Source organism: Anastrepha obliqua, chromosome 4 (assembly GCF_027943255.1).
Source record: "Anastrepha obliqua isolate idAnaObli1 chromosome 4, idAnaObli1_1.0, whole genome shotgun sequence".
Taxonomy (NCBI): Eukaryota; Metazoa; Arthropoda; class Insecta; order Diptera; family Tephritidae; genus Anastrepha; species Anastrepha obliqua.
Genome location: NC_072895.1, coordinates 53,572,545 through 53,584,705, shown reverse-complemented (window position 1 = coordinate 53,584,705; position 12,161 = coordinate 53,572,545). Strand labels below are relative to the sequence as shown.

The following is a 12,161-nucleotide window of genomic DNA, read 5'->3' as shown; positions in this document are numbered from 1 at the left end:
AAATGAATTTCAATATAAAAATTTGCAAGCAACTATCATAGCATGAAAAAAAAATAGATTTTTTCGAAATTCCAGACCAGAAAGGTGTCTTAAAGAAAAGGTGGAAGCCACACTGCCGCAGTTTTAATATTTATTATATTCATATGTATTTCGATTTGTTATTTACCGTTAATTCAAATTTTGATGCATATATGTGTGTATGTATACTAGGACGGATCAATTTGTAGACAACTGCTTTGTTCGGCATCGTTCCTAGCAGATTCGGGTTCTAAATAAAATAAGAAACAAATTCCACTAGAGCATAGCTCTCAAATCAATTCCAAGGCACCAAACTTTAAAAAAAGCTACACCAATTTTTGAAAAAATATGTATTATTTCATAACAAAAACCTTATAAAGTAGAGTTCTGAATAAAAATTTAACAAATTTCACAAAATTAAAATAAAACTTTTAAATTCTTTAATCAGAATTTCCAAAAATACTCTGAGTATGCAGTTTTATAGCACATTCAATTCGTGTTCAATAAAATCAAAATATAAAGTCGCTTAAAAATCGGGTCGATTTTTTAAATCTTTTTTTTTTTTTGTATATTATGCTGAGAATTTCTTCCACATAAAGAACATTTCCAGAAGTCTTTTATACATACAGAGAAAACAGATAGATCAACATCTTATGCAAAAAAATTAGGTTTTCATTTAAAAAATCGCATAATAGCGCTGCAAAGCAAATAACATGAAAAAATATATACAGGGTGGCTGATGAATTTTGCTACATTAAGAAACTCAAATAACTTTTTTTTTAGTGTATGGAATTCATTTATTTTTTTTTTTTCAAGTTGAAGGTCATTAAATTTTATTAAATGTAGCTTAACTAGTTTTAAAAATAATTGAATTTAAATGCCCCCCATGCTCGTTGACACAAGTGCGGCATCTTAGTAAAAAGTTGTTCATTGCTGCTTTGAGAGTTGCGACAGGAATAGCCGCAATTGTTGGCCGAATGGATTGTTTTAGTTCATCCAAATTTGTTGGCTTTGTTTTATAAACTTCTTGTTTACATAAACCCCACAAGAAAAAGTCAGGTGCAGTAAGGTCAGGCGACCTGGGGGGCCAACGAAATTCGGAGTTTCTTGAAATCAGTTTATTGGGAAATTTTCGTCGCAACTCTGTCATAACAGTCTGGGCTATGTGAGACGTTGCCCCATCTTGTTGAAACCACACAGAGTTGAAAGGAATTCTCTTTCGGCGTAGTTCTGGATAGAAAAATTCTTTCAGCATTTTCAAATAACGGTCTTCAGTAACCGTAACGGTGTGACCATTTTCTTCAAAAAAATAAGGCCCGACAATACAGCGTGAAGAAACTGTCACGCGAAGAGGATGCAATTCCGTCTCGTGGAGTATCTGTGGGTTAAAAGTACTCCATATTCGACAATTTTGTTTGTTCACATTACCGTTTAAATCGAAATGGGTCTCATCAGACATGAAAAGGCAGTTTAACATGTTTTGGTCTTCTTCCACCATTTGCAGGATCTTCTGGCAAAATTCCAAGCGAATCGGCAAGTCTGCTGCATTCAGTTTGTTAACCATTTGAATTTTGTAGGGAAATAAGTCTAAATCTTTGTGCATTATTGTTTGCAAAGACTGTCGGCTGACACCAAGTTGAGCAGATAAGCTTCTTGTTGAAACCCTTGGATTGCTTTGTATAGCTGCAGCTACAGCAGCGATCGTTTCCTCCGTCCGAACTGGTGGGTTTCGATGATAAGGCCTTCTTGCGACTGTTCCTTGCTCAGCAAAATTATTCACCAGTCTCATTATGGTCCATCTGCTCGGGGGATCGCCGCCAAACATCCGCCTGTACTCTCTCTGTACCAAAACTACGGACTCCAGTGCGTGATAGCGGCGGACTATCCAAATTCTTGTTTGTGTGTCCCAGTTATCCATTTTAATAAATTTTAAAGATCAATCTGCAAATTAAACCAAAAATGGAACAGATAACTTAAAAAGAAAAAAAGTTATTCAATTTTTTTTTGGTGCGGCTTTCATCAGCCACCCTGTATATATTTAGGGGCGCGTTGCGGTTCTTAAAAAAAATGTATATAAAAAATAAACTATTCGTACCAAAACCTTCTCAACTACAAGTTTGTATTTAAAAACCTTTCATTATAATTTTTTCCTTATAACAAATGAATGAACTTTCTTTTACATGGAGAAAATATGCATTAAAACTAAGGAAAAAAATTATAAAAAATCATTGAAATATTTAAGCAACTTCAAACTAAGTATAATAAAAACTAAAATTGCATTGGCTACAAGACTGTTTAACCATTTTTTTTATAATTTGGTTCTGAGTTTAAAATTTTGACATAAATTTGTTAAATGTTTCTAATTTTTATATTAAGTTTGAAATTGGTATTTATATGGTTTTCGTTAGACAATGAGCTTTACTTTAATTAAAAACATTAACAAAGAAAATTATTAACAAAGAAAAGCAGTCAAAATTGTTAAACATTTTTTTATCATGCCATTTTGTCGCGGGGCGTATATCTTGAAAATATTTATAATTTTTCAATAACCAATATCAAATTCCGCCGCCGTAGCCGAATGGGTTGGTGCGTGACTACCATTCGGAATTCACAGAGAGAACGTCGGTTCGAATCTCGGTGAAACGCCAAATAAAGAAAAACATTTTCTAATAGCGGTCGCCCCTCGGCAGGCAATGGCAAATCTCCGAGTGTATTTCTACCATGAAAAAGCTCCTCATAAAAATATCTGCCGTTCGGAGTCGGCTTAAAACTGTAGGTCCCTCCATTTGTGGAACAACATCAATACGCACACCACAAATAGGAGGAGGACTCGTTCAAACACCAAAAAGCGTGTACGCGCCAATTATATATACATATATACATATATAATATAAAATTCCGAGTTCAGAGACTCATTTTACATAATGCAAAATATAATTTTTATTTTTAAATTTGCTATTAGTCAAGCAATGGCGGATTTGCTGCTAACTTTTAGACCAGAGAAAATCAAGCATGGCAAAAATAGATGATTACTAATCACTCACACCTCTGCAAGCAATAACTATGGAATAAATGGGTAATTTATTACGAATAAAATTACAAAGAATATGAAATTGCTATCTGGTTTAAATCCAAAAAATCCCCCAGTAATGTAATTCAGTAATGCGCATAAAACGTAATATGTATTTTTTTATAACCACTGACAGGAAAGGAAAATAAACGCGATAAGATTATCACAAGTTCTAAGTTATCAGGTGCCATGAAATTGTGTGAGCGCATTTAACGGTATACGGTAAAAAACATTCAATTAGTGGATTTCAATTGATTGAATGGAATTCGCTAGGGAATGGTAATGTCAATGCAGTTGCACTACGATCACAAAAATAGATATAATACTAGTGTGATATTTTTTCAGTGTGCGAGTGTAGCCACTCATACCTGTCACTGTCTACTGTTGTATGCCTTTTATGAGATAATAATGCAATGTACCAAATTATATTAGAAGAGACCCTTGAATTTACTTCAGTTAAATACTGCCCTTCGTAGTTGGCATACACAAAACGTGGAAGTACGAAAAACAGTGAAAATTTGTGGTTAAATACACACGAATAAATTTTTTTCTTCTTGCGGAAAATTCGAAAAAAGTGCTAAAAGTTATACACCATGTCAAATCCTCAAACGAATCCACCACCGTACACACAACCCGGCTATACGCCTGCACAACACTACCAACCGCCACCACCACCAATATCATCAAATACCGAGACAGTGATCATACAAACATCACATCCAATGTTGGTGCCTGTGAGCAGTGAGCCGACACGTATCGTTTGTCCCTCGTGCCACGCCCAAGTACTAACCACCGTCAAGCATCATGCAACTTCACGAACACACGTCTGGGCGCTGATACTCTGTTTAATATGGTAGGTTGAAGTGTGAGTGAAAATTATTCGGTATAAAAAATCGAAGAATGTTTTGTACGCCATTTTCATCGAATACCTAGCTCGAGTCAAGAGCTCTATTAAGTTTGGCGAGTGCCAAACAAGTGAACCTTAATCAAATCAACTCAAACAGCTGAGTTTTGCTAATGTGCATATGAAGTTCGCCGACAACAAATGGCCTAGAGCTGCCTGTATGTATTTTTGATGCTTTTTATTTCGAAATCGTAAATTTTTTTTTTAAATTTTGTACAAAGTTTGTAGCTTTAACTTATATGGTTTTGCTGTATAAATAAAAATATAAAAAAATTAAATACAAAAAATTATTAAAATTTGGTAACTCGTCGTGCTCCTAGATGAATGGTAAGCTCTCTGATTTTTTGGAAGGTTCCTCAAGCATGACATTTCCAAGGTCTTTCTCATGATGCCTTATGCACACAACTTAGACGCCCAAATAAAGAGTTCCAAATTTCGTACAGTTCCTCATACGAGGGCACGCCAAGTAGAGTGGACTGTAGAGAGTAAAAATATTGAAGTGATATTTTTGTACGACAGTTATCGTATACCCGACGCGCTGTTGCTCCTCAAGGGTTGTGAACATTATCGGCACGCATCTGGTGCTGACCTTTGACACTTATTAGATGATCATGAAGGATATTCAAACGATCGTGTCTACTTGAGTCTCAATTTTTTTTTTGTTAGCGAGAAACAAAACCAACGGATCTAACTCAATTTTATCCTGTGATGTGGTCACCTTTCGTCTGTATTGTGCGTAGCATACTGCCTGTAAATCATGGGTTCTATCTCCAGTATAGATATAACGCATTCAAATTATGCAAGGTGACACAAAATTAATGATCCTGGCGGAGGATTTATACATTTTACAAATAGCGTCGTATGTCAATCACATTTGACAATGTCAACTTGACAGCTGCTTATACTAGCAATGGAGCATGCAAATGTCAAAATAAAGATTTCCCTCACTCAAAATTATTTTGTTTTTATTTAGTAAAAAAGTTATTCAAAAACAAAATGGGATAATTAATTTTGTGCCACCTTGTAGAAGTTGTCTTTTCTTAGTATTTGTACATACAGTGGCTCACATAAGTAGTTTGCATTTTTAATTTTTTTTTTAAGTTTTTTTTATTTTTTTTATTTATACGTTTTTTATAAGTTATTCAAATAAAGGGGTAACACTATAAGTACATAAATTATTCACCAAATATTAAAAATAATTCTTACTTTTAGCAGTGACGCATAAATAGATTTACAAAATAAATAACGGGAGGGTACACTTCTGATAGATTTACAACATATTTAAGGGGGGAAACCGGTTTAGGAGGCCAAAATTTTGGTGTTCTTCGTGAATTTTTTGAACAAGGAAGGAATGATTAGAAATTGTTTAAACTTGGAGGGTATTTTACTCATATTTTTAAGTACACTTTAAAATTCTTTCAAGCCATTTCCGCCGGAAATAGTGGCGTTAGAGCGGGTTGTTCATGGACGATCGCAATCCGAGTATCTTGCTGGTGGACATTACTGAAGTTGCAATTTTTCTCTGTAATGAACAACAATTGTTTTTTTCATTCACAACATGTTTCCTAAGAATATAAACCCAATTTTGATAAAATAATATTGAAAATTGCATGTTTTTGTCATTTTTTAATACCATATTTTTTCATCTATTTTGCTTAAAAATATATTTTTAATGATAATATAATCCCAGAATTAGGTTCATACGACTAAGGATTAAATAAAGGATACTCTGAAAAAAATTTATAACGATTGGTCTATAACTTTTTGACCTAGAGTGCCCACCAGTTGAAAAATGAAAAAAAGTAGTTTCGAGAAAACCGTCGTTCTAACTAACGCGTGCTACGGTGCGGAACCGAAGGGCAGTCACTTAAGTGCTCATAGAGTCGAGAATAATGCGAATTTCGCTTTAAATATTTACCACATATTCTTGAGTAGTTATATTAACAATTTATGCAATAAAAAAAAGTCGATTTTTTGATAAGTCTAAACTGGTTTCCCCCTTAATATTTTGTAAGATAATCATTATTTTTGGAGACAACATCTACACGTATTGGCATAGATTCTAACAACATTTTGACGAAATTTGGGAGGCACATATTTTTCCCCTTTTCTCGAGGAAAACAGCCTTAAGGTCACTTTTTGATGAAATTTTGTGTTCTCCCACTTTGTCGTCAGGATAAAGCCAAACTGTTTCTATAGCATTTCTACCAGGACTTTGAGGAGGTATTTGCGAATGCTTTCTGTTGAAAAGTATCCACATTTTAACATCATAAGCCACATATACCACAAGTTTGTGATCGTTATCTTGTTGAAATAAAAGCCCATTCCTTGATATACAAATTTTTCCAGCAACGAAATGTAAATTTTCATACTAATGGACGAATAAAAATGTGTGACCATCGTATCATTGTACCATCTTTAAAAACTACTTTTTGGACTCCTTGAGCTGCCATACCGTGGCTTGGGGTTACTATGGTACAACCTCTGTTGTGCTTAACAGTTTTTTTTATTTAAGGTTTTTGATTCGCAGCTCTTCGTTTGACTTCCGCCATACCATACGATAACCATCCGATTCAAAAATGTTGTCCCTTTCTTTTGTCACTAAAGGCAACAATTTTTGTTTTATAGGTGTGGGCGAACAAAAATCACCTTTTCATTCATTTTCGATATATTATACATATATGTATGTATGTGTGTACATAAGTTCTGCCCGACCGTGGATGTTAGTCCTGAGTACTCTGCGCACTGTTTCATCGAATATCATACTTGGGTGTGAACTGTGAGCATAGAATCAATCGCATTGTCGCGCACGTTTTTTGTTGCTATTGTATTATGTACATACCGGCACAATATTTGTGCTTACTGACTCTCAAATTTCTTTAGGAAATGCCAATTAGAATACACATTCAAAAAGTAAATAATTGTTCTTAATACATAAGAAATTTGAAATTTATGCTTACATGGAGCTATGCAAAATACTTCTGTGACCCACTGTAAGTACTTAGGCCCTTGCTGTGCTAGATATCTAGTTTCTATGATTGGTCCTAATACACATGGCCTAAATTACCTTATATTGGTGTTCGGTATGTATTTATGTGTGTACTACATATCACGTGAGTCAATCTTTATCAGCTGAGTGACTCATAAAAACAATTCTAACCGCATTGAAATGTTTGCATCAGACAAGTATGCCTGATTATATTTATACAGTTGGCACAACATTGGTATTTGTAATAAAAATATACATAGTTATGTCTACATACACAGATATAGTATAATATATTGTATAAACATACAAATGTATGTGTATGAAGTTATATATGACCTGAAATAACAAAAAACAAAAAGTTAGAAATCTAAAGCTTAGTACCAGGAATTGTTTCTAAATCGCTAAAACTTGCCTACCCAGCAGCAAAAAACTGGTGCGATCCGATTAATGACTAATTGCGAACTACTCATCCCGCACGAACTAGCAAAACACGGAGTATGGCATTATTTTATGCTCCATTTTACTAACTGATTCTATGACTATAAAAGCCTAGAAAAAAGTCTTCATTAGTTGACTAAAGCGTCTGCTACAGTAAATTACCGGTTACCGGGATAATCTGATTTTTTGAGTTGCTTAAATATATGTACAGTCTGTTTCAGAAGAAAAGAACCGTTTTTTTCTTGTAACTTCAAGATATATTCCATTCTGCTTTTTGCTGCATAATAGTCGCACTCAAGGGCTACGACGCCAGTGCTAACTTAGGTTATTGTCGTTCGAAACTTTCCCGTAAACGCAACCAAACAAAAATGAGGGAGAAGTACGCGAAGCGTTTCGAGGCGGTATTTTTATGCACGCATTCGGAAGGGCCGAAATCATCTTACGCCGCTGCAAAGTGATTAAAAAATCAAAAAAGTTTGTTGTGATGTGGAATCAGCGGTATAAAGTGTAGAAAAATGTTGATGACTTTTAAAAAGCAGGATAACGTGATCCTCCAACTCTTTAAGCGGGATCCTTCTTTGCGACTACGCCCAACACGCACAATTCTTGCTAAAAAGGGAATAGATGTGAGTATCAACACCATCGAACGAGAACTGAAGGAGGCGAACATATCCTACCGTGTCACATCAATAAAACCACTGCTCTCAGAAAAACACATTGAGAAACAACAAAACAAGAAAATGTCGTTACAGTAGTGGACTGGCCCTCCCAGTCCCCAGAGGCCAACCCTATTGAAAATGTGTGGGGAAATATGAATACGGAATCTTACCGGAAAGCCAGTTCACGATTTAAAGCAACTGGTCCTCTTTGTCGATGAGCTACGCAGAAAAGCTGATTCAAAACATGCCAAGAAGATGCCAAGCTATTCTGGACAACGAAGGCTATACTCCATTTCTTATTGAGTAATTGGGACTCGTAGTTTTGTCCATTTTTCAAGTAAAAAATTGTTTAAATATGAATCTTTTATACATCGCGATTCCTTTTTCTTGACAAATATTGTAAGTTTTTGTAGGGCTTTGAAATTTTGATAAAATATGAATCGTTAATATAAGTTTGGAGAAAAAGAAATCCATTATTTGCAAGGCGATGGCTGTAGTGATCGATATCTCGTAAGTTATCGATCAAACAATTTAAAGTTTATGCTCGTTGTCAAGGTGACATCTCAGACTAAAAAAATTATTTTGCTGTTTTTTTGTTTGTTCCATTCAGTTGTGAGTTACAGGGTATTGACAACGGAAGTCAACAAAGAGAAAATTCGGTGCATTTCACAGATTTCCTTTGATAAAGACGAAAATGCAAGCCAAGCCACTGAAATTGTGAATGGTGTTTATGGTGCCGATACTGTAATAGCTGATTACGTGCAATTTTGGTTTCATCGACTCCGTTCAGGCATTTTTCATGTTAAAGAAAATGTCGATAAATAATCGATTGACTGCCAAGTTAGTATGATAATCGTAGCAACGCCCAAGAGCTAAAGATCGACTATAAAACAGTTGTAAGTCATTTGCGCAAACCTAAATTCAAAAAGATGCTCAATGTTTGGGTGCCACACCAATTAACACCAAAAAACATGATCCCGAAGCTTTGGCCAAACGGAGTGAAATCGACCCATTTCTTAAACGAATGGTAACTGGGGATGAGAAACGGGTCAATTCGACAATATTTTGCGAAAACGATCGTAGCCAAAGCATGATGAAGCAGCTTAAACGGTGGCCAAACCAGGACTAGTGGCCAGAAAGGTTCTACTGTGTATTTGGAAAAATCATTTATTATGAATTACTTCCGCATGGTCAGACACTAAATTAAAATATCTACTGTCAACAACTGGACCCTTTGAAGCCAGCGATTGACTAAAAATGGTCAGAATTGGCCAACAGAAGACCTGTTGTGTTCCGTCAAGACAACGCACGGTCAGATGCGTCTATAATGACTTCTGGAGCTTGGTTAGGAAGTTTGAATATATGTATATATCGTCTTGATGTTGTTCAACAAATGGAGGGACCTACAGTTTCAAGCCGACTCTGAACGGCAGCTATTTCTTATGAGGAGCTCTTTCATGGCAGAAATACACTCAGAAGTTTGCCATTTTTTTCTTTTTTTTTTTGCGGTGAGGTTGGGTTAAAAATGCCTTCGCACGATATAGTAACTGGCGTTACTACGTGTTTGGTGATTCTACTAAAAATATCCCTCGTCTTCTATTGGATTTTTCCCTCCACCCCGGGACTGCTTGCGCATTGCTTCGAGGTAGGGGGCCAAAACGGCGTCCTAAGAAGGACACTTACTTACTCGCCCTGCGTCCAGGGTCGCTTGTTTTGAGAAACCTATGCTCAATGCTCTTCAGCATAACTTTCCATTTCACGCTGGATAATATCCTCCACGAAATTCGCGACGGCATTCCATTTTTCTTCGTCTATCATCATTTTCTCGATTATTTCTTCAGGTGTAAATACACCAATAACTCGTTGCAGACCTGTTCCCTCTACGTTCCACACCTTATCAATGCACATATCTCGAAGTTCTGCGAGAAGTTTGCCATTGCCTGCCGAAGGGCGACCGCTATTAGAAAAATATTTTTCTTCATTTTGGTGTTTCACCGAGATTCGAACCTGCGTTCTCACCAAATTCCGAATAGTAGTCACGCACCAACCCATTCGGCTACGACAGACGTTTTAATGCATCCACCAAACAGTCCGAACCTGGCACCAACCATCACCTTTTTCTCTCATTATACCCATTATAAAACTTCCTGAGTGATGAGATTTTGATGTCAAGAGAAGATTGTGAAAATCCATTACTTGAGTTTTTTGCCAATACGGACCAAGTTTTCTAAGAGAGAGGCATAATGAAGCAGCATTTAAAATGGTAAAAAATTATACAACAAAACAATTTCACCCAAATCAGATAACTCGAGACATCTTAATCGAGTTTTACGCAAAAATAATGCATTTCTTTTTCTAGAAACTAATATTAAAGAAAAACTCAATAAAATATAAAAAGTTCCAAGTTGTCTGTCTTCAAGAATAATTGAACATTAAGCTTATTCACCAGTATTTAAATCTACGTTGGCTGGGTCATGTCGTCCGAATGGATACAAACGTTCCGGCTCTGAGAGTATTCGATGCGGTACCAGCTGGTGGTAGTAGAGGAAGAGGAAGGCCTCCTCTGCGTTGGAAAGATTAGGTATAGAAGGACTTGGCCTCACTTGGTGTGTTCAATTGGCGCCGGTTAGCACGAGAAAGAAAAGACTGGCGCGCTTTGTTAAACTCCGCCAAAATCGTGTAAGCGGTTATCGCGCCAATAATAATAAATAATTTAAATCTATTGAATAATGCGTCTGTGGCATTTCTAGGGCAAATTAAAGTTTTACTCTTTTTCTACACTATTTAATGTAATAAACTGTACCGAACGGAACCAATTCGAAAGGTGTTTTCATGTGGCAGGTGAGCGGCATGTAAAATTAGGCATTTGACAGCATGGTGCTGGTATAAAACTTGAAAAAGTTAAAAGTGCCTTACGGAGCATTTCGATTATCTACACCAATTCGATATACTGCGCTGTAGAGTTAAGTGTGTGCTTTTTAACAAAATTTTTTTAGCAAACAATACATTTCCAATACATAAATCCAGGTCGTTCCGGTAATGTAGAACCGCTTGCCGTGGGAACGATATTAGGTGTTTAGGATGCCAGGACTCTTAATTTTAATTTTAGAGCACCTTTGAAGCGTAATTTTCAGGTCATTCCATGAAATGCTGACTTCTTAACATAGAAACTCATCAATCCATTAACCGCATGTAACACCTCTTTCCCTTTGGACATGCCCTGTCGAAACAATATGTCTCCTGGTCCTACCACGTTTGGCAGAACCTACTAAACTGCTACAACAACCACAACCCCGCCAATTACGATACATTTCACAAAGTTGGGGTCCCTAGATACGTATTTTTTACAAACTAATTTATATACGTAACTGATTATTTATCTACATATGTATATATATATTTACATTTCCAAAACTTTTCAACTAATTTTCGTTATTCTTCTCTTATCGATTTCAGTTGCTGGCCTTGCGTTTGTGTGCCCTATTGCATGAACTCCTGCCAGAATGCAAATCACTATTGTCCAAACTGTAATGCATTCATTGGCAGCTATAGAAACTAATTTCAATAAATCAAAATAAAAAGTGAAGATAAAGTCAAACACACACATACATACCTTATTTACAACAACCAAAGTGGCAAGTCAAAGACGAAAGGATACAAAAGTGTTTGGATACAGCTAAATGAAGCATAAAATGGTTGGATTGGAGCCGAAATTTTAAATACTGGACAATTATAAGGACGAATCATCGAAAAGCAGATATTCACACACTTATATATTGAAAAATACTTTTTGTTATATTATAAACAGGATGTAATGTCCTATATTTGATGTAAAAATTCGACATATTCTATGCTTCCTTCCTCCACGTATGCTACAGTTACTTATTTGTATAATACAATGTAAAAACTTTGTATTTTATAAAATTAAAAAAATTACTTTGGTAGCTGTAATAAATATATATATGTAAATGCATTTAATGGTAAATATATAATACATATGTGATAAAAGATGCCAAACGTTTTAATCCCTTTCTTATTTAATAGCTACAATTTCCTGTATTTTTTATTGGCTCTATTATTGGT

The 12,161-nt window shown here is 35.5% G+C and overlaps 1 protein-coding gene across 4 annotated transcripts in view; it reads left to right on the top strand.

The window, feature by feature from the left end:
• The window catches only part of LOC129245498 (lipopolysaccharide-induced tumor necrosis factor-alpha factor homolog), a 33,734-nt gene extending 21,858 nt beyond the window's left edge, over positions 1–11,876 (top strand). For 2 of the 4 annotated variants that reach the window (XM_054883690.1, XM_054883691.1), the window contains exon 2: positions 11,535–11,876. In XM_054883690.1, the coding sequence (XP_054739665.1) occupies positions 11,535–11,637 (103 nt within the window). In that variant the 3' untranslated portion in view covers positions 11,638–11,876. Of the gene's footprint in view, positions 1–3,544; positions 3,942–11,534 lie in introns of those variants that run through there. The other 2 variants (XM_054883692.1, XR_008582412.1) reach the window with 2 other exon arrangements.
• The last annotated feature ends 285 nt before the right edge of the window (positions 11,877–12,161 follow it).